The 24,352-nt window shown below is 36.9% G+C and overlaps 1 protein-coding gene across 1 annotated transcript in view; it reads right to left on the bottom strand.

Annotated features, from left to right (window-relative positions):
- LOC107718376 (tomoregulin-2-like) overlaps window positions 1-19,687 on the bottom strand; it is a 41,629-nt gene extending 21,942 nt beyond the window's left edge. Inside the window, exons 1-3 of the mRNA XM_016525424.1 lie at window positions 19,526-19,687; window positions 18,085-18,214; window positions 10,308-10,334 (exon numbers count right to left, since the gene is read on the bottom strand). Of these exons, the coding sequence (XP_016380910.1) occupies window positions 10,308-10,334; window positions 18,085-18,214; window positions 19,526-19,687 (319 nt within the window). The remainder of the gene's footprint in view (window positions 1-10,307; window positions 10,335-18,084; window positions 18,215-19,525) is intronic.
- Window positions 19,688-24,352: the final 4,665 nt, after the last annotated feature.

Raw genomic sequence — 24,352 nt, 5'->3', positions numbered from 1 at the left:
CCAACAGGTGGCACTATTGACCTGAATATAACTGATGGGGTGTTGTAGGCTATACTTGTTACGTATCCGGTCCATGAACTTCCGTCTGCTAGCCATCAGAGGTCACCCTTTCCATTTTCATTGACTCTCGCACTACACACTGTTTCATATCACCCCGGACTACATATCCCATCATTCATTGCACTGATTGCACACAGCACTGATTGCACACAGCTGTTTCACTGATTGCACACAGCACTGATTGCACACAGCTGTTTCATATCACTCACTCACTATTTAACACTCCATCTCACTCCTTCTAACTGCCGAGTATTGTATGCGCTTATCGCCAGCAGTGATAGCTACTCTACAGAGCCCTCGTTAGCTTCCTAGCCTAGCCTAGATTAGCCTAGTCTTGCCTTGTCTGTTTTCTCGGTTTCTGATCTTTGCCTGTTTTCCTGGATTTATCCCTTTAGTCTTGCCCTTTTGATTCTGTTCGCCGTTCGTTGACCTTCGCTAGCCCTAGGATTATTCTTGTGTCTTGCCCGCCATATACCTGTTTGCCATTGTTCGACCCTGCCTGTGTTTCTGACCTCTCTGCTTTAATAAAGCTTGCACATGGATCCGCATGTCTCACGTCTTGTCAGCCCCGTAACACCTATTATCTAACAGATATTATCTAACTTAGCTTTACTTATAAATATGATTGTTCTACTGAGTACATTACTTTTTACCCCATTTGCACGAAATAAATTGTTTTGTTTCATATATAAGCATGAGATGGAAATTAATTCCACTTGATTCTTTTGAGTGGTATTTATCGCAATGCACACAATGACTGAATGGACGGATGGATGATGCTGTAACTCCAGGGTCATCTAGTGAAAAGCAGCTCAGATTAACACACACACACACACACACAATTTGTGAAATGGAAGGGGTTTTGAACATCACAGTTAAACAGTTGCGTAAACAAAGAGAATAATGAGAAAGCTCTCCCTGGACTCTAAAAGGTCAAATTATATAATGTATATTATTTTGCATTTTGAAGATACAATGTTACTATAATGCAATGTTGTATTAGTCTACAATAAAAAAAACCAACATGTAATGAAATAAAAGCCTGCATCCATAACTCCCAGAAGAGATGCCACCACACAAGAACACGCTGAGCTCTTAAGGGACACAAAGGTCAAGTGAATCTCCACAGATGGAGAGGACACATTACATCTTTGAATCAATAGTGAATGTAGGAAGCATAATGCTTACAGCGGAAAGATGATAGCCTGAAAGAGGATCTTTGGATTTCCACTGATCTCCACGAGCTAATGATGCCGCTTCTACAGTACATGGTGAATGTGACATTTAAGTTTTACGCATGAGCCACAAAATCATCTTACTTTCTCAAGAGAATCTCCAGAGTGATGAAAACTGCCTTGTTCCTCCTTTTGTATTGCAGTAATGTGACTTTTTTTTTTCCTGGCAATGATTTCTAAATTTATGGAATGACGCTATGGGTGTTCTGTTTCAACACATTGCTTATGGATTTTTATATGGTGCACTGTTTGTCACAAAGTGTTTGTGCCACAAAATTAGGGATGTGCTTTAGCAATCTACTAGAGCTCAATCCAAAAGAATATTTTTTAATACCATTGTTGGTAACTTAATATTTTACTTTCTGAGGACTTGACAACTCATATTTTTGATGGAGGATTTTGTAGTTGAATACTCTAACATGTATGTTAAAAATCCTTAAAAATGTAATAAATGTCTAAACATTTTGTAAGGATGTATATTTTGACATATGACCTGCAAACTTGTCCCATAAATATGGTACAAGGCTCTCAATGCTCTAATAATGTGGTCATCAACTAAGCCTTCACCACACTGGGTCCATTAAAGCCTACTTCACACAAATAAGGCTGTTTGAGTGTCCCGGTCCCATTGGGAAAAGCATGTCGTAAAACCCCTTTGGCACTTTGCCTCTTCTATCCTCACCTGACAGCATAGAAGACCTTGCCAATGACCCATTTGCGCATGTAATTACATCAATCCGCTGATGACGGTGGCGCAGAGCGAAGGTGTCTAATTTTGTGGAGTGCTCCCGAGGCCATTTTCTTCCACTGGTTGACAGCTTTTGGAGAGCGCTTTGAAAGCCAGATGAGGGTTTGAATTGGCAAGAGAAGTAAGAGCCAATGTGTGAAATTCAGGAAAGGAGGCCCGAAACGGGCTGCCCTTCTTCAAGGGATTAGGGAAGAAGAATTAGGAAAGGAATTAGGGCTTAAAACTTCATTTTTTCCAGCTTTGACCAGATTAAGTGCTGCTCGCTGAAAGTCTTCCATTGAGTGCTAAAAGACCCAGCAGAAGGTCTACGAATCGGTTTCACTCTGGGTCATTACAATGCACAAGGGTCAACCGTGTAAAATAAACACATAGACATTTAACATACACTCAGAAAGACTCTTACGATTGAATCACATACTGTACATTAGACGTACACCCAATACATAAATACCATTTCACTTGCATTTGATACAGCTGTACCATGTCTAAAGCTTTCCATTATCCTCCCATGAGAAGTGCTGCGAGGTTCAGAGCCTCTTACATTCACACACAAACCAACACGTGTGCTGATCTCCGGCTCTGACTATGATCTGCCCCGATGGCACCCATAATAACACTTGTGATGGAGCCGCTCTCAGATATATAATGGAAGAAGAGTGCAGGGGAAGGAAAGGAGATGAAGAGTTGAGGATGATGAGAAATGAGAGGTAAACAGGATGGAGAGAACATCAAATGGCATTTGTGGTATGTAGCAAGGAGAAAGAATGAAAGAAAACACAACAACAAAGTAAACATGACAATGACGGAGAGCATTCGAAAACAGGTGAAGGATGAGAGACATTAAGAGAGACTGAGAGAGACAAAAAAAACACAAAGGGACAGAGAGAAAGAGACAGAAAAAAACATCTTCAGCAGCTAAGCGGTCGATGGGCAGTCAATAAAGTGTCACTTTCTGCAAGCTAAGAAGCCGGCCTTGATGAGGGGATCTGACCAGGATCGAGGCTGAAATTAACGTTTGCATTAGTGGCCACAGCAACTAGTGCTTTAACCCACTGAATGACCTTCCCTAAACCACAATCTCATATTAGACCATAAAATGCCCCAGATTAAAAATAAAAACATTTTGTAAGGATTTCTTACATGCCTAGCTGTGGAAAAAAAAGAAAGAAAGATAGGCTCCCTGAAAGCTTTCTGCTAGATTTAACTCCTTCATAATACTGTTGTGTTGAAAAATAACTGACATAAACTAAAGGTTCTTTACCGTGGAAAAAGGTTCCACGTTTTTCTTAAATAGTGCATTTAACGGTGATATTAAATTATTAGTGTTTTCAAATGTTAAATTGAATTAAGCATTAGATGAAGGCAAGGAAATGTACATTTAAAAATAGAGGAAATGGGCATGCAAAAGTTAAATATTCAATATCTACATAAAATGCTGACAGCAATATACAAAAAATCTATAATGTCAGCCAATGACCAATATGGTTCCATTATATAGTGTATTGATAAATCTGGAATTTGAACAAACATGCAGTTCATTTAATCAACTAGCACTGTTCAAGTCAACTTATAAAGTTTTTAATGACAGAAATAAAACATTTTACATAGACTTGTATAAAATATTACCTAATTTATATTAACTACTCTTTAAGCCCCCAATAAATTCTTCCAGCACACCCCCTGCTGCAGTGGATTGTGATTGTCCAAGCAGCAAGATTCTGGCACCTTGTCTTTCCATCTAAACTCCCAGACACCGTGGGGTGGCACAGAGAGCAGCTGAGATGTTCCAGCGCTGTGGGTGCCAGTCTTTGCCATCGAGCCCCACTAATCCCTCTGGCACCACAGTGCCAATCTTTCACTCCAGTGTTACCCGCTGATCTTTAGAAAAGATCCAAATCAGTAGAGCAAAGCAAGCTGATGGTAAACAAGAGATAGCAGCTAAAGGCTATTCCAGAGAGGACTGCATCAAATATGACAGAACTAGTTTAATATGTTCTCTTACATAAAAATGCTATGTTTAATTCACTTTGTTCTGATTGTCTATTTATAAAAGATCAATGTTATTTTCCCTGAAGCAGATCTTATGAACTCGTTTGACAATGAATGATTTAGTGAGGACGATGTGAGATTTTCCACCTCAGTAGAACAACAACTAGTTGTTCTGTTTCAAGTTAAAGGTCATTTCTCAACTCACAGGAATATGGATTCATTGCTCAGAGACCTAAACCAAATTTAGATATTGGCCTTTAACAACATGTGCACACCAGGGAGCTTGTAACACCCAACAGCCAATGCACAAATGAAAAGCAAATAAAAACAAATAAAAGCAATTTCACAAGAGATTTTCCTATTTAGCAATCTCACATCAGTGAGGAGAACCATCACACATTAATTGAGTGAATCGACTTAAAGATACCTTTACTAAAAAGCACTTTAAAAGTAATTAAAAAAGATACTTTTTCTATAAAAAAAACTTTGAGAGCATTAAAAATAAGCTATCTAAAATATAACTTTAATTAAAAGTACTTAAAAATAAATAATTTAAAACTGTACATTTACCAAAAAAAAAAAACCTTTACTAAAAATTCAAAAGTGCCTTATAAACAGTTTAAAATACACCTTTACTAAAAATTAAGCTGAAAGAAGATACCTTCACTAAAATGTACTTTCAAAAGCCTTAAAAAGATCCTTAAAAATAAATTATTTAAAAAGATACCTTTACTAAAAAGTCCTTTGTACTTTATCTTGTGCATGCATATGTACAGTATATATGTGTTTCTCTAAAATTCTTTGATAGGATTGTTATTTTCTTTGAAGCATAAGCAAGGTTTAACCCTTGTTTTAGAATAGTGATTGACTGATATGTGAGTAGGCAGTCTTTCGCTGTCCAACGGGCAGTATTACACTATCAATGTGCTCACATATTTCTTACACACTATGTAGTTTGAGTGATCTGACCACTTTGGACCACAACTGCACCTGTATTTAGAGCTAACCACTTGTGATCAGATCACACCAAACTAAAAAATACCAAAATACCAATTATAAACAGGGTCTAAGTCAGAAAATCACTAGTAGTCTCCTAAATCAGCAGCAAAAGTCTGGACAACAAACGCTACAATTTAATCATCATGTATGCTGTATGTATGCTTCTAGTCCAAAAGTAACCATGTTCCAGGCATCAACAAAGAAGTGTGAAATTCTTTTCCATTCCAAAACACCTCCAGCTCCAGCACAAACTCCAGACTCAAGCCCAGCGGAGCTCCTCTTTGCTCCTCTACACTTTCTATTCAAAGACAGTCAAAAAAACCAACAACCTCAGCGAATTCTGCAGATGCATCCCAGGATAAATGAGCCTTTAAGAATTGAAAGCTCTATAAACAACCAAGCCATTAGATGTTTACATTTCAAACACCGAGGTGTGTCTCCAAGGAGTTCAGGCTTAGCTTGTTCCAGTAATTTGGGAGCTGGAGACTGCTGTTATGATGAGTATTTCTGCCCCACTGAGGGTTGATGCTTTACTGATTTTAACCATAACAGATTGCAGTCGGTTCGTTTTTAGAGGCACTCAAGAAATGAAGCTCACTATTGTCAGAAAATAGTGTCCTCAGAAGATCCATGACTGGAAAGGGATTAAACTCCTCATAGATGCAGCCGCTGAAAAACGAGACAATTTCCCCCGGTTTCTGTATAAATGTCTCTGGTGTTCCCTTCTGTCTCCGTCTTATCTTCTTCTCCATACGTTACATTTTTTTCTCATCTCCTGGAATGTAAGTCTCCATATGCTATGTTGATATAATTTACTCTGTCTATTGGCACAAGAAATTCAAATATCTCTTTGTGTGTGACTTCTGTTCAGTTCTACTGTATTGATATAAGCCAAAATGAACTCTGCTCTCTTCTTTCACTTTCTCTTGTGACCTTGAGGCCATTTTGCCACTTCCTGCCATGGCTCATCAATCACAATGTCTCCTGACCCGTCTAGTGCACTAATCTCCATATAATCCCACCATTACCGTGAACGGCTCATCTTTTGTGTCTAGTGTGATTCCTGTTCATCCTCTCTTCCACTTTCCCATTCTCCCCAGCCTGCCCATATCATTATATTGTATTTCCCAAAATAAAATTTTAATAGAAATCCCCTTCTACCCACATTAAAACAGCACATTTATTTTTGAGCGACAGAAGGCTCACGTAGCCCCCAATACACCTTTGTCTCATTTGATTCAGCGCCTTCCACATTTGCCTGAGATTTACATTTCATCTGCAAAGACCCTGACTATATTAATAACTCCGGAGGTATTTGCCAGAGCTCAGAACGAATCGAGAATGAGTAGATGCTGCCATAAAATGATTGCATTTTCCCTCTTGTTGGGGTTGGAAATAGCTTAGTCTCTGAAATGATTTACCACAAAGGCAACAAGGACACATCTATGTCTTATTTGTGATAAGAACAGAAGTGGAATATGAAGTAATTTACAATTACAATGTTATTTTCAATTTTCATACATTAAGGAAGCACTATTTAGTTCTGCTTTTCTCTCAGCTGTGGAGAATAAGGATACTGAAAAAAGAGGTTTGAATTGACATAATTTAATCATTCATATCGTTCCACACAAATCAATTAGGTTACATTAACTGATTTTTTCCTTCTTGGTTTAGTTCAATAATTCTTTGTCAGAAAACATCATTTGTTCATGTACATTCAACATAATGGATAAAAAAAATTTTTTTGGACCAATTCAGCAGTCTCAACATGACTTTATGTTTGCCCACGACATGATCCATTTTCATTTGTGTCGCATTACTCAATTACATTACTAGGTACTACCAACTAACTATCAACCAACTAGAAATAGTATTTTACCATGTTAAATAATAGCACATAAAGTAATGAAACATTCAGGACCCCATCTTTATGGACCAGAAGTGGTTCTAAATCAAATCGTAACTGGACATTAAAGTCTTTACATTTTCCCCTCAAAATCAAGTTCCATGCAAAACATGCTGGGAACTATAATTGCCCTGCCCAGTTTCAATTAAAAGCAAAAATGAGCCAAAAAAGAAATGAGGTAAACTCCAATTTTACAAATTTAAGTAGAAAAAAAAAAGAAAAAAAAAAAGTGCTTGATTCGTTTTTTGAAGGTACATCCATATAGGACTACCTGGGAATCATTATACATAAAATAACTTTGTGACTAAATTTCATTAGAATTAGAATTAGAAGTAATGTCAACTCTTATGAAACTTTTAATAATCGGAAAAAGCTAATCTCTTAGCATCAAGCATAATAATCACTGGTTTCTCTATATTGTATTAGTCTAAAACGTAAACCGTGTTCTTCTGCATGCAGCCTCTCATACAGATGATGTTACATGGAGCTCAGGGAGCACCCCATCTTTATGGACCAGAAGTGGTTCTAAATCAAATCGTAACTGGACATTAAAGTCTTTACATTTTCCCCTCAAAATCAAGTTCCATGCAAAACATGCTGGGAACTATAATTGCCCTGCCCAGTTTCAATTAAAAGCAAAAATGAGCCAAAAAAGAAATGAGGTAAACTCCAATTTTACAAATTTAAGTAGAAAAAAAAAAAGAAAAAAAAAAAAAATGTCGTATGAACTCTGACAAGAATAACAATAACAGAGGCATGAATACCTGCTGTTATCCAACTTCTTTGCTTTGGAACTTCAAAATAAATGTAGTGCTAAGTGAAGGTGAGAGGAAACATTCCCCACAAGCTGTCTGCAGGAGTGCACACGTTTGCTTCTTTCCATCTCTCCATAATATAAGTAATTCATATGTTAATATTAATTTAACAGATAAACAATTAAATCTGTCATCCTTCAATCATTGGTTCAAAATAGGTTTCAGCCTTAGAAATAGACCTAATAATAATAATAATAATAAACCTAATAATCCAAGATAAAACACCACCCTCTCATTGAAGCTAGGTTATGGCCAGGTTTTCCCATGCCAAGAGCTTTTCAATAGGGCTTTTTTTATCAGATGAACTTATGAATTATCTGTTGTGATGTTTTAAAAACCTTTTCCAGCCGCAGTGACACATACTGATAAACAGTGCATCCAACTCAGTATGGACTGCAGTACAGAAACAGTGCACATGTTCACACTCAGCTTGAATGTTAAGCACACAAACTCTAAGCACAGCCAGACACTTTTCCTTAGTTTTCACCTCCCATTCCAGACGGCACTGTGCCTTTCTTTATCACAGCAGCTGAAACGGGGAGATTAGATTATTCTCTTTCTCATTCCTCTAAGCTTGTTACCATGGTGATACCACGGTGACTGAGGAAGGTCCTCACCCGGATATGGCTGTGCAGCTGACTGCCGTCACCTCAGGAACGTGAGGTCATTAATTTGGCTTCAGTAAATGCTGCAGAGTATTTTAGAACAGTTTAAGGCACGACTTAACAACCATTTTTATGTGAAAGATCAAATGTGGTCGACCGCAGCTGCAAAGACCAAATAAATACACAACGAAAACCCAAAGCACACAAGCCAACTCCCTTAAAGACTGCTTCTTGTGTCTGTGTTGTCTGTATTGATTATAGAAAATCTACCAAAATTAAATACATAATGGATTCTTGAAGGAGAGCCCACAGAATACACAGTAAATTGATTACATTTGGAAGTAATTAGAAATAATGAAGTGCTGCTGGAGCCGTACTGCTGCAGTTTTGACAGCTGAAGTGATACAGCGATTAATCACTGAATAAAATCGGGTGTTTGAAGATGTTTGCTTCTTGAATTAAAAGCAAGAAGCAATAAATAAATAAATAAATACAATAAAATAAAACAACAATAGAAATAAAAAGGTACAAAAAATGTTAGTAGTTTCGTCATCATCTACTCACCCGCATGCCATATATTTTTTTCATGGATCCCAAAAGGAGAAAACTAGCGCTAAGTAAATTAACTTAATTAGATCTAATGAGACTATTCTCAGGTGCTTTCTCTAGTCCTTTTCCAAGACTGTCTTTAAACATTAGGACTGCAATTAAATTAAATTAAACAACAACAAAAACACCATTTAATGTTTTAAACAAGGGGTCAATGTTTGGCTGGTTAGCATGACCACATTAGTCCCTGCTACCGTAACGACACCATCTGACTCCAAACAACATCTTTTTCCATAGGTCATGGTAGCGGCATATTTCATTTTTGTCAGGAATGAAAACATGGCTGTGAGGCATAGAGGTACAGTAAGTTCAATGGATTGTACTACAACATACTGACTGTTCAGCCGACAAAAGGTATTACAGGGGGAAAAAAAAAACCTTACATTAAAAAACTCCAATAAACAGCTTTGAGAGTTGTGAGTTATGAAAATTACATGATCTACAACCTTTATACAGTGCATGCCATGCCATTGTCACAGCCACTTTTGTATCCATGTTAAATTCAATATGGTGTCTAACCTATTTAAGGTCTATTAATGACCATTCAAAATTATCTGTGTATTAATGATACACAATTTTTTATTTTTGCATGCAAATATTTAGAATATACTATAATGCATCTTTTATTAGTGCTTGATTCGTTTTTTGAAGGTACATCCATATAGGACTACCTGGGAATCATTATACATAAAATAACTTTGTGACTAAATTTCATTAGAATTAGAATTAGAAGTAATGTCAACTCTTATGAAACTTTTAATAATCGGAAAAAGCTAATCTCTTAGCATCAAGTGTCCAGCAGCCTGCATGCCCAGTAGGCAACCCATATGATTTATCTGCAGCCATTGGAATACATTTGATTTTTATCGCACTGATAGTGCTGTGCTTACCTAAACGCCATTCTTTTTCACTCTCTTTCTGTTCCATCCATAAATTGCAATCATTTCTCCCTTCCCTTACCCAGCCTTTATCGCCCTCATCTTTCTCTTCCTCCTCTTTACTTTTGACTGGAAGAGCGAAAGATTAAAATCAAAGAAGAGTGACACATTTTAAGCGATGCAAATATACAGCTCGAGCCGCAGACTGTTCTATTGTCAGTCAGACATTGCACTTTGGGGGGGGAAGAGTGTCATAATTCTGTTTCTCTGAACAATATGTGAGTGGGTGTAATTGAATCTCAGTTTCAGTGGGCGGCTTGTGGAGGAGAGCAGATGACTGCTGACAGGCTCGGAAGTGAGTGTGTGTTTATGAGCATCATCTGTGGGGAAGTGTAAACAAGTGCAGAGTGATTTAATGAGAAGTATGCACACAAATTCAGGTGTCAAAAAAGGTCTGCCTTACCTTCATCTCCTGATCCTGAACCAGCATCTGTAAAACACAAAAAGAAGGACATTACATCCATGTCTTCTTCCAAGTCTTAATTTCTATCATTTTAGTGAATTCAATAAGGGTCAAACAATATTTGATCATTATTGCAGGTTTTAAGGCTTTATATTAATTGGAAGTTTACATGTAACATTTGTAATTGTAAAATTATCTGTCACACTTCAACAATATTTAAATGAACGGCTAAATGTTGAAATACAGTAATTGTATCATGTGAGAATAATATCCTGATATTGTCTATAATTTAATATAATTTATATTTTTATAACTGAATATATAAATGATTTTTTACTTTTTTTTCTTTTCTTTTTTTAAAGTTCATGTCTATGTCATTTATTTGTCAACTTCCCAGATCAATTAAAAAAAATAACTGAATGAAAGTAATTTTTAAGAATGTACAAGGGATGGACTGGCCATCCATCCAACGTGTTTTCCTGCCTACGTCTTGAGATACTGGGATGGGCTAAAGCAGCCCTATAACACTATAGGACAAGCAATTTGGAAAATAGATGGATGAATGGATAAATCATGTACATTTCTGCTCATATGGGTCTCTGGCGTTTGGGCATACTATCCCAATTTACAGTACAGATATGGTCTTATTAACTTAAATTGTGGGATGATCAAAGGTGAATATGCAGCCTTTGATCATCATTTCTGCCATATGTACATTAACTGACAGTCACCACTGATAAGCTACCACTAAATATTGTAGAAACTTAATTTGCTGTAAAGTTGCTTTGCAATGATTTGTATCGTGAAAAGCGCTGTACAAATAAAATTGAATTGAATTGAATTGAATATGTGACCCATTTGGCTCATGTAGGCAGAAGTGGGCTGCACAAATGATGCAAGAGGGAGATACTATAAATGCACACTTTGATTCATTGCAGTCTGATTTAGAATAAGTGTTTCAAATAAAACATAGAAACTATAACCTTCTGTACACCCTTTGTGCATAAGAACAGAAGAGTCCAGTGCTTCATGGTGTTGCTGTCACAATATTTGTTTAAACATGACTCTAAAATCAAGTATAGTCAAGTATCATAATGTAACGAATGCCCTTTTACTGGATATGAAGGTATAAAAAGACACTCAAGTGAAAATGAGGAAAGGATAGCAAGATAAAACCATGCATATGTATTTTCATACAAACATACACTACTATTTACATGTGTAATTCTGTGTGTTAGATCAAGCATACAAAGCAAGAACTTTTTAGCATCCTTAAAGAAAATAAAATGATCTATTCTTCCTTCAGATTAAAAAACAACAACAACAACAACATATTTTAATAATATTTTGACATTGGATGCCCATTTTCCACAAGTTGGTATGATTCTTTAGGGTCTTCATGAAATGTCTGCAACATACTTTGATTAAAATTCCTAAATAGTCATGTAAAACAACACCCTTTTGACCTTGTCAAAATCAGCTCTGTTTACAGCGACCCGTTTCAGTGCATGTCTCTTGAAATGATAATGAGCTACTGCTCAACCCGCTTCTCTCTTCCATTTTTTTTGTGTATGCGGTGGCACGTTATCCACTGCATCCTCAGTGGCTCTGATGTTGGGAGAAAATGAGGACTCTTATGTTTATTTTTACATCCAGCTACAAATCTGCATTACCTTTTGAGACATGTCGCTATAGCTGCTTGAGGAAAAAATGGATGACAGTACTGACAGAACTGACTGAGGGCAGGAATATGTTAATACGGGACAGTCTGTTAGCAGTTGTGGGCGGGGCCTGAGCAGTATGACATCATACTGCTCAGAAAATCAAAATGGTTTGAATGGGATGAATGGATTTTTATCATTGTGGGGTGGTTGTGTCCACACACTGCTAAGACACATTTATATGCAAACACCATTACATTACACCATTACATTACAAGATTCCTAAATACATCTGTACATCAATTTTCATCTCAACAAGCTATAAACACCATGTGCCCAGTGGTAAATAAGTTTTTTTTGTTTTTTACTTATGAAACCACACACACACACACACACACACACAAGTTCAGACTCGTTTATTTTTCTAATTGCCTGACAGTTACATTCTTGATTCAGAGACATGTCACACTCAATCTGTCTTTGACCATCTGAGCGATGCTCTCTGGCCATCTGGACATGAAACACTCAGTTATGGCTTTAATGCAAAGAATATGTCTAAATCTGTCAAAATACTTTCACCTGTTTATCTGATATGCTTTCACAACAACATCACCTGCATATATGCATACAATTATAAAACATGACTAATATTTACTCTGTAAAGCCTGTCATATGCTGTAAATAACGGTCAGAAAACCAAATGTGTACATTCATTATTATGAGCAATAATATGGTAGAAAGAACATTATTAAAAGTGAACTGATTTTCACTTTAACAATTCAATGACAGAACAAGCTGCAAATAAAAAAAATACATATACCAATTCCCACCCTAAATATATCTTAGTAAAATTCATTTAGATTAATGATTTAATGATTTTTATTTGTGATCGGCATCATGAAATTTTTAAAATAAATTACATTGCTTTAATTGGCATATTATTATTGGTATTTCAAAATGAATATTTAAAGTTAATCTTGCCATTGCTTTAACAATATTCAACAATTTCTCAGCCAACAGGTATATATGTGCATTGTGCAACACAGGCAGACATTTTGGAAATGATATTAAAAGTCCTTCTATTTCCTGAAGAGCATGGATAATCCACAAAGGGGCAGACGACATGTAGTTGATTGTATTAATTTATTTTTCATTGCAAAAGTAAGCTATTTCCTGTGGATGTGGAAACTCCAGATTAATTAGCTGCTATAAGTAAATAACGTGAAGAATAACAATGTGCAGTAAATAGTAAACTATCTGAGCTACAATCAAGTGTTTTTAAACTTACAACAATAAATTAGAAAAACATGAATACAAATACAAGTTTGCTATTGGCTGACACCGGAAGCCTTGCACATTTATAAATGGCTCTTATGTAAAAAATAAGGTACAAAAGGTTTTTCAGGTATCGATCATGTTAATCATGTAAAGTCATTGGAAAACGATGCTTTAAATATGATATATACAACTTTATAAGATTAAACAGATAACTAGTCTACATTCAACAACTATCCATCCTTGTATTCACTAACTTTCCATCCTTGTATTCATCATTCCTTATAAAAACTGAGGACCTTAAAAGGCAAAAACTACACAATGAACCAATGAACCAGTCCTGAAGCACTGGATCAAAAAAAGTGGAAAACCTTTCACAACCTCAAAAATTCATGAAGTTCCCTAGTACATCAAAAAGACTATTTCACAGTGAGGCTGGAAGAGTAAAGCGAGACGAACAGTCTGTTTCTCGGCACACTTCTTCCTGTGAGACTGGACTCTGCTGAGTTTGCTGGCACGAAACAATGGCAAGAGTCTTATTAAGTGTAAGAGATCTTTGTTCCTCATTCAGAGGTATCAGCGGGTTACGCATCTCCTCTGCCTTTATCATTTATCAGGAAGAATGTGTTATGAGGTGACTTTGCACTTTTTTTATCTGGGCTCCCACGATGCAATGGGTTGAGTGAACTTGAGCATCGAGGCTCAGAGGTAGATGTTCTCTGTCAGCAGAGACAAACGCAGCTGTAATTTAACATGCCACGGCCGCTGTTACAACACACAATTAACTATTTCAAGTAGTGCTGGGCAGTATACCGGTTCATACCGAATACCGGTTTTTATTTTTGTTATGATATGAATTTTGAAAATACCGCAATACCGGTATATGTCACGTAAACAACGTTCGGAACGCGACACTGTTTGAAAGGGGTGTTGCACTGTGGTGAGGGAACAGAATATTCACTCATCGTGACAGTAAAATAGGGCATTCTAAGCAAATATACTGCAGTATTTCCTCTCAATCAGTAGAAAATATGGTTAACACCCGGACATGCATGAAAAAAAATACCGTCTTGTACCGTGAAACCGGTATAATTTTGAAAAATACCGTGATATAAATTTTTGGTCATACCGCCCAGCACTAATTTCAAGAACATCGTGCTTGACCGACATGTGTGCGTCAGGTAACATATCAGTACTTAATGATAAAACAGGCCTGTTGAGCTGTTTATGTGAATGTTTTGAGAATGTAATAGTGTAGGATATCAGACCGAATCAGACGATCTATGATTTGGTTAAAACATGGTTGAAACCTGAGGAGCCCAAAATTCCACAAGAGGCCCAAGACAACAGTGAAAAGAGAAGTATCTTGTGTTTTGTGCTCACAAGTTAATGTCTTAAACTGCCGATCTTGTTACTGTGCTAATTAATAGTGTTTTCACTATATTTTGGATATAAATATCCATTGCAGAATTGATGTCATACGGCTCGTTCAATGACTCGCTGGCCATCTCAGTGATCAGCCGTAAAACAGTGATTCTGTCCAAATTCCCTTACATATTGGTGGAGTTCCCTTTAAAATCTTAAATGATTCCCTTTGAGCTAAATTGACCTGTTTCCCTTACAATAGTAATTTCTTGGAATATGATGCATACTCCCTGCATGGAGAAAGCTACTTTAGCACTACATGGAGTGTGATTACGCAGAAAGGCTATCTTAACCTCGATTTCCAATGTTGAAAATGAACTGCCTTCTCCTCTCTACAGTTACGCACCACTAAGCTAATGGCCTGCTGCCCTGCGCCGCACTGAAAACTCAATATAAGCACATGACCCGTCTCCTTAATCAGCACATTATTCACACTGATCTTACAGCAGCACAGCGGTGAACTTGCCACCGTTTGCGAGGTAAATAGCCCATTTATCAATGCCAGAAAAAAAGAGAGAAGCATATACTCACCTCTGCAATACTTCTTAATATTTGGCACATAAGACCCTTCTGAAAGTTTCAACGAAGCACAGCAAGGACTTCATTTTGGGAAAGTAAGCTACAGTCAAATATCAGTACCCAAGTGTGATGGAGGAGAGGTTTGACACAGTAAAGGATGGTGAAATTACTTTGTGGGACAAGGGAATAACATGATTTCACCAACCAGTATTGGAAGTGACCGTTGGTAAATGGGATTATAGCTAAATTTAGTAACTATGCCAGTAACTCATGGACTTTAAACAGTACCATTACTGCTGACTCTAGACTAGAAGTGAAGAATTGTATTTGACAAACGCAATGGCACTTTCAACATGCAGAATGGGATTCAGCACCTTGGAGAGCACCAAACACAGGCCCAAATCTGAAGCCTTGTGCAAATAAACACAATACAATACAATAAAATAAATAAATAAATCTGCCCAACAGATTTTCGATAAACTCTCGCTCCAATCCAATCAGTTGATCGAAAGTGACAGTAAAGACATTTACAATCTTACAAAAATATTTTTAGAAATATTGCTGAAAATTCAGCTTTGCCATTTGAGCAATAAATTATGTGTTAAAATATATTAAAATATAATACAGTTAGTTACTGTAAATTTAAATAATATTTCAAAATATTACTATTTTTACTGTATTTTTGATCATATAAATGCAGCCTTGGTAAGAGACTTTTTTCAAAAACATAAAAAAATCTTACTGGCCCCAAACTGTTGAATGCTTGTTGCATACACCTCCGCATAGTACTGTAATTATTAAGCAATTGCAGGCTGACTTGTACACATCAATTTTTATAGTGTAAATTTTGTCACAGATGTTTACATGCTAAGGGCGTTTCTTACAGGCATAGCAGCATTTAATTCTAAAAGCCAGACAAAGGTTGGGAAATATCTATGAAAAAGAGCCAGACAAAGGGTGGGAAATATATGAAAACCTAAAATATGACAAACTATAAAAATGTAATATGATGTGATATGACGCCTTTAATACTGTAATACTGTGTAAACTTACAGATTAAGGGGCGGTAATATTATAATGAGATCCCTTTGCCACGTCACCAAGGGAGCGAAATCAGACACGCTCGTTTTCTCAGACGCTTGCAGAAAAAGGCTTCCCAAAACAAAGTTACTGGGTTAATCTTTTTCACGTTTCCTTGGTTGGTAGATGCACCGGGGACCTGATTATAGCACTTAAAACCTGGAAAAGTCAGATTTTCATGATATGTCACCTTTAAGCAGCACAACTGTATTCAACATGGATAATAAGAAATGTTTCTCAGCATATTAGAATGATTTGTGGAGCTTCATATGACAGTAAAGACCGAGTAACAGCTGCTGAAATTTCAGCTTTGCCATAAAAAAAAAATAAAACATTTGTGATATCACAAATATCGACGAATGGGACGAGACCTGGTTGAGCTGCACTAAAGAAGGCAACGAGTGTTATCACTATGTCGGAGACGCGCTATTTTTCACAAGGCAGACGAACTTAGAGTGGTTACAATCATCCGGGTTTAAATCACGCTCAAATTGATTTGATTTTGATGCAATATTTACACTGAAGCTGTCAGTGGTAAGGGGCATGTCATTTCCCGACCAGGCGCCAAGTGCTGCCAATCACAACACACACTGGCCCAGCTAACCAATCACAACACATTTCGTATTTCAGAAGGCGGTCCTTCATTTGATACAGGAACTATTCGAGCCGTTCATGCCAGACTGGGGAGAGAGGTGTTGTAATAATGTAAAATATGTGAAAAATAATGTGTTTTTCGAACAACCTAGTATGAGAGCCTGTTCTAGTACACCCCCAAAACAAAATCAAGACTTTGTAAAAGAGCATAATAGGACCCCTTTAAATTTTTATAAAGTATACAACATTACTTTTTATTGAAATAAATGCAGCCTTGCTGAACATAAGAGAGATAGACAGACAGACAGACAGACAGATAGATAGATAGATAGATGATAGAGCGAAATAAAAGCAAAAGATGACAGGAAAGCCTTCAGACAGACAGAGCCAAACAGAGAGATGATGAGAGATGATTCAGTGGCGCCTTTTAAGCTTCACAGAGACAAAGACAAACTCTCTTCTTGTTTTCTGAAGCTTGTTTCAGTAAATTAACTTTTACCTTCCAGAACACCTACAGACAAGTACATGCTCATACACATTCAGGCTTGAGAACCAATATCCCGCTAGGACTGAATTATGACTCTACCTACAGACACACACGGCATGAGGAGAACATTTTATTCTCTGGATGCTCCATAAGCACAAATTCTCGCCTCCCACACTCTCTCTCTCCCTAGAGATCATTTTTTAGAGGTTTCAGTGTGTTTAGGCACTGTTTAATGGAGTCTGACTCAGCAACTCCCAGAGCACCAAACACCTGCTTTAGCCTCCGCAATACACCATCTTACTGACCACAGAACACACTTTTGCTCGTATCATTTGGTCTTTGATTGGCCATAAACATGCAATGCGTATTCCTTTAATATAAGAGGAAAAAGGGGAATATTTTTCTGAAATCATATACAACAACAATCCAGTCTTGTGGAACAGCCTTTGTGGCATAAAAAGCTCTGAATGCAGGGTTTAAAACACAGCAAAAGCTTTACACAAAGCAATAATACATGGTTCTAGCCTGTTAGAGGTATTATGGGTATTGTCTGACTATAGCACAGTATAACATGTTTAACACAAGCACAGCTATGAGAGTCCCTGTCTGATTCAGACCTCAGGGATGAGTAAATTGCAGTCTTGCTCAGTACTCACAGTTACACATTTTATGGGCAAATGATTAGGCTGTGGATTAACCTTCAAGAGACATATGCACCAAACACGACTGAACGTACCGGCTGGGCAGGATCCTTCAGAGACCACCAGGATCTCGGTCTGCTGTTTGCAGGCGTCTCTCCGCAGAAAACACTCGTTTTCATAGTTTTCGTTGTTGGAGCCGCACACAGGAACATAATCATTGTTGCACTGAAAAAAGGAGAGATTTTAAGCATTAAAAATTTTGAGAAAAATGAGATGTGGAAACATGGGACTAAAATTGAAGTCAAAGATTACTAGCATTATAGCACAACTATAGTACAACTCTCTGATTGTGTTATTTGCAGAATTTAAATATAAGGGCAAAAAAGTAATTATAATTAACATTGAAATACACTGTATATTAATATTACTACAGTAGTTTTCAGGAAAAACTACAATAAAATAAAATGTTTACATAAACTACATGTTGTAAGAATAAGAATCTGAAACTGACTGTGACGAGAGGGGCGGGGCCGAGAGCTGTGGGAACGGAGCGAGCACAAACGAAACCAAAACACAAAATAAACTCCAGGCCTGGTCCTCTCTCCTCCAACACTGTCGTCACTCCTCCTTTATCCTTCTGGAGCTCCTCCGTGAGACTCGAGACGGGTGAGTGGCGCAGGTATCGTGCATTAGCATTTACTCCACCGGCCTCACTCCGTTCCCACGGCTCTCGGCCCCGCCCCTCTCGTCACACTGACCTATATATCTCTAATAGCCTAATTGTGATGTTTTAGCAGCGCTATATTTTGAGGTTGTTAGATAAGCTCACAGCAGAGAATAAGAATTGCGTGATCTGAAAGTGAATAAAGCTACTGTGAGCTCCAAGGCCAAAATACAGACTGCCAACTACACTGCCCACGTTCCTGAACCAACTGATAAAAAGATGATTACAGTATAAGAAAATGCCAGGAAGGAATACATCACAAAATATTGTGAAACATTTGCAAGTTTCAGGTTGGTTTCAGGTTGTTTGGTTATAACTGGTTATACTTTTTTTTAAATGAAATTTAGGTTTGAAGATTTGATCATAATCTCTGCACAAAGCAAGAATGTTTAAAAAAAATGTCTTTAAAAAAATGGAAATATAAAAAAATCAATTGACTTTAACATTTATCTAAGGGAAAAAAACCCAGAAAAAAATAAAATAAATAAATAATAAACAATAGTGGTCATAACAAAATTAATTATCTTATTATCTAGATTTAGTTTATTACATTTCTGTCAGACATAGTTTTAATATTTGTGCATCCCCAGATTTATGACAAGCAAAACAATTCACAGAGAAAGACAAAAATCAAATATTCAATTCAAATATTCCAGTGAATCTCTTGAAAACCTGCTAAAGTTTGACTTCATGAGAAGCAGGTAGTTTAAACTCACTAGTTGGCCTGGTGGAAAATGAAGCTGTTCCAAACCTCACGCAGGTATTTTGGAAGAGTCTGACCACACCGCACACACATATGGACCTGAACATACAGAGACACACTGCGTCTGGTCCAGCAGGCATGGTCTGTCTGGCTCCCTGGGAGGTGGGTACAGTGCAGGGCTGCAGTGGTCTGTCAGCTCACATGTTGGCTGAGGAACTGTGTGGCTGGTGGCCAGCTGGTTGGCAGGGGTCACAGGAATAACTGTGCCCATCGATTCTGGAGCGGGATTTGTACTCGCTGTTTTATCGGCTGAGAAGCAATATTATGCAGGATGAGAAAGCTCTAAGCCAACACTGGCAAGAGATTCAGAGAGAGGGGGTGAAATAGGAGGAAAAAAGGAAAACTAGGTCTACAATATATGAATATACCGGATGTATAGAATACAGCAAAAAGGAAAAAGACAGACATGAATGGATTTTTTTTTAAATGAATAGAATTTAGGGTGATGTACAAAAATAAAACTATAAAAAAATTAACTATTAATCATATCATCTGGTAAGAAAATATATTATTACAAAACTGTCAAAAGAGAAAATCAAGTTTGCAGTCAGTACAACTTCAAGATGCTACTACAGGCATTCAAAAGCAAGACTGAGAGTGTACTATTCCCAAAGTATTCCAATAGACAAGTTAATATTTAGTAGCAATGTGTCTGCACTCTGCGTGGCCATGCCTGCATTTCGTTGTGCTGTAATAGCTTGAGGGGCCATGTGTTTTTGTGTTTAAAATGAGAGAGGCACGGTAGTGGAATGAAAACAACGCAAAGTCTATAGATGTATTTTATTTTTTTAAATATGAAACTTCTTTTAACTTGAGTGTTGCATTTTTAGAATGCTGTGAAATGCACAAGATGCTGCAAAAGACATAAAACATGAAGGCAACAATCAAACACGTCTGTGTCTAGCGCATGAATACATAAAAAAAAAATTAAAAAAAATTTAAAAGCAGCAAAGTGGATTGCAAAAGGCTGTCTACACTGGACATTATGTCAAACACCTCCGAACTTGGATGCGTCAAAAGCCAACAGAACCAGCAGAACTCTTATGTGGCACGATGTGACAATTCATTGAAACTAAACGGATGACCCATTATATTTCTCCTGTACTCCGCATGCTTCACTTGTATCCTGTGCAGACATGGTTTTACATTTTGACACAATATTGCCTCTTATTACATGGCTACTTTAGTAGGTCAAGGAAAAATAGACAAACGAAGCCAAAGCAAAAACAACTATTGTGTCACTGAGAAACACACAGTATTTAGTTCCTGAATGAATCAGCATTTTTGAATGAATCAGTTGAATAAATAATTCAGTGAGTCTTTGTTTTGTTGCTGAAGAAATTAGCATTTTGAACAAATTAATTTAATGAATGATTCAATAACTCGCTCAAAGACCTGTCACAACCTACTGGTGTACCGTTGTAACTTGCAGAAAGAGAAAAATACCCACCACTAATGCACAGACTGACAGCCTGTGTAGAAGAAACACAGAGAAGTGGAGTGATACAAACAGTGCTGTTGGATTCAAGGAAATTTAATGACTCTAATTAACTACTATATAATGTTATATATGAACTGATGGACAGATTGATATGAATATCTGGGTTGATAACCGAAATGTTTGAACATTGGACCAATCTATGATTTTATGCCCTTGAGCAATGAGTTTGTGTTTTTTCCCCCAAAAAATCCCTCATTCAACCAAGGTCGAATGCGATTTGAGTTCTCTTTGATAAAAATATTCCACTATTAGCGCACCTGAGATGGAGAGTGAAAGAAAAGACTGAGTGACAGTAAAACGCATCCGAGACACCAGAATAGAAAAACAGAGTGAAATCTCAGAAGAGCAAAGCACTGAGATGATCTCAAAATAAACACAAAAAGAATAAGAGGAGGAGGAGAGAGTGAAATGGATATTACCAGCTTTTAAACCTTTTCATTTTTTTGACATTTCTACAGCTTCAAGTGTTCAATCAATCATTTTGGCCTGGCATGATGCAATAGTGAGAAAGGCTGCCCAGTCCCAGGCAGCCCCCAGCATGCCCCGAGAAATGCCTGTTTTGCCGAGCCCCTGCAGTTTGGTCCTTTTAACTTTACCCCTTGAGGGGAAGGAGTGCATTAGAACTTCATCTTTGCTGAAAAATAACTGGTGATTATGATAGAAAGGTTAATTGAAATAAATTCAGGGCAACTAATGAGTGTCTGACACACTAACAATTAAAAGAGCAGACAGACACTTCAGCTATATATATATATAAAAAAAAACGCTTTTCACTTGCAGGTCTGAGGAGTGAGATTGAAGTAGCAGTACGATAAATGAAAGGACCTTGAAAAAGCTGAAAAGCATGAATGTAACTAATTACTTTCAAAAGACAGTAACTAGTAATATATAATGTATTACATTTTGGAAGTAACTTGCCCAACACTGCTGATAGATATGATACACATATATCTATTCCATTGCAGAAAAAGTTTGATCTTTTCACACTTAGCCGAGATAAAAAAGGCATTAAACAAACCTCCTTTTCCTGTTCACAGACAGCTGAATTACTCAAACAACATCACATTCTCAGATTGTCGCATATGTGCTCTTGCATTTAAAAAGCTATAGAGCTCAAATATGGACTAAAAATTATTTTTCATCTTGCACTACACAGATTTTTGTCCAATCAGAAGATCTCTAGAATGAGAATGCCCCACCCCTTAGTTTTAAATAACACCTGCAACTAACTAGCAAATAGCAAATCATGGTTCACGGCTGTGATTTAACCATAAGATACTGGCTATCTGTCTGTCTCCTTCACAAGACATTAACTGATAGACTGGCGTTGTGTGAATTATTGTGTTGTTTTTATCAGCTGTTTGGACTCTCATTCTGATGGCACCCATTCACTGCAGAGGATCCATTGGTGAGCAAGTGATGTAATGCTAAATTTCTCTAAATCTGTTCTGATAAAGAAACAAAGAAATCTACATCTTATATGGCCTGAGGGTGAATACATTTTCAGCACATTTTCATTTTTGGGTGAAGTATTCCTTAAACTATTTCCTGACACCTTACATTCAGTGGCGGCTGGTCAATAGGGGGCGCTGAGGCGCCGCCCCCTCCAAGTTAGCCAGGGAAGAAGCCTACTTCAACATGTTAAAAATAAGTTAAATATATATTGCAAAATAATCAAGAAATTGCATTATTTAGTCATACTATTTGACTGGTAGTCATGTTAGCACCTATTAAAAAACAAAAAAATCTAAACTCTTTTTCGTTTGTTGTGTGTGTGCGGGGCACCGGACAAATGGGTGTCTATTAGGTCTGTAAACTTTTGAAACGCATGTGACTTGAGGCTGAGCTCTAATTGGCTTGTTTCAGATTGTCCTTGCGCCCCAGACCCTCCCACTTTTGATTTTAGTGAATCAGTATTGTTTTTATATATTTTGGCCTCATGTGATTGGATATCTCTTCCGAGATGAAAGTAAATTCGATTTTATTTTTTACAAAAAATCCTTTCACAAGATATTCAAATGAAGAAAATAAATAAATAAATATATAAATACGGATCATGGAGCTTGGGCGGAGTTGGCTAGCTGGGTGCGATGTAGGTCATGCCTTTTATTGTTTTCCCTGTTTGTTATTTCAAAGTTCAGTCACCGAAGCATTGTGGACAACGACACAATGCAGTTTAACTTGAGGCGATCATTGCGGTCCAAGCACAATGGCTTGTGTAGATTTTATAGTTATCCAATGGACATGTCTCTTTTCAAGTAAAATATGAGTCTTTATGGAAGTATTATTGTATGCACAATATTAAAATAGATAAATAATACAGTGTCCCTTCTTCAATTGGACATACATTTAGTCATGTCTGACAACTTGACAAATATGTTGTCAATACCATTAAAATTAAGATAAAAAAGGTCTATAAGTATTTAGGAAATTGCAGTTTTTGCATACTTATTACATTGGGCTTTATTCAACTTTATGAAACTATAATGAATTTATATGCAATTTTTTACTAAAAGTCAATTTATTGAACAATTTTCACAGTCTTTAAACTGAGATCTTAAAGAATTTGATATCTTGTGGCTCCCTCCTTTGGACAACACTAGTATTATGGCCTTCATCTTTGAATCACATTAATATAAATGGCTGATATTTTTATTTTTCATTTTTTTGAATGATTACACGTTTAATGATTACTTTACTGATAATACACCCACATTAAACTCAGATTCACTGATTCGTGGTATCTTATTTCATGCTTTAAAAGTTGAATTTTCAACTTCCATTGTAGCTAAGCAGTAATGATACATTATTATGTCACTTTTTAAATGGTTATTTAACAATTGCATTCAGTTCTGCTGCCTGCAATAACAGTGTGATTCTGTTTGTTCGCCACCTTGTAGCCTCTTACAAGGTGAAGAGTAACAAATTCTCAACTAAAGCAAAACATAGATTGATCATTACAAATCAAATATGTTGGTAGATGGTAGTGCCACAGTACTAAGACAAAGTGAGGGAGAAAAGGAAACAATAAGAGAGGGACAGGCATAGGGAGGAGTAGAAAGACCAGAGATAAAGAACTTGTAAGAGATGGCCATAAGGCTGGACAGCATGTGTTCGAAAATAATCTAATGCAATGAGCCTCCCAACAGAGGCCAGACACACAAACACTCAGGGTGGAAGTCAACAAATTTCTTCATCCAATAAATAAAATGACACACTACACATTTTGGCTCTTAAGTACCTTTAAGTCAAATCAGTTCACTCAGCGGGCATCTCACAAACACCATATTAGCTATTTTCTATGTAGATAACAGTAATCTTCCATGTCATAACTGTACTTCCTGTACTAAGTATGTTAAATGTAAATCATTTACA

Source organism: Sinocyclocheilus rhinocerous, unplaced genomic scaffold, assembly GCF_001515625.1.
Source record: "Sinocyclocheilus rhinocerous isolate Xijiao unplaced genomic scaffold, SAMN03320098_v1.1 scaffold5807, whole genome shotgun sequence".
In the NCBI taxonomy this organism is placed as follows: domain Eukaryota; kingdom Metazoa; phylum Chordata; class Actinopteri; order Cypriniformes; family Cyprinidae; genus Sinocyclocheilus; species Sinocyclocheilus rhinocerous.
This window is presented reverse-complemented; position numbering and strand designations above follow the sequence as displayed.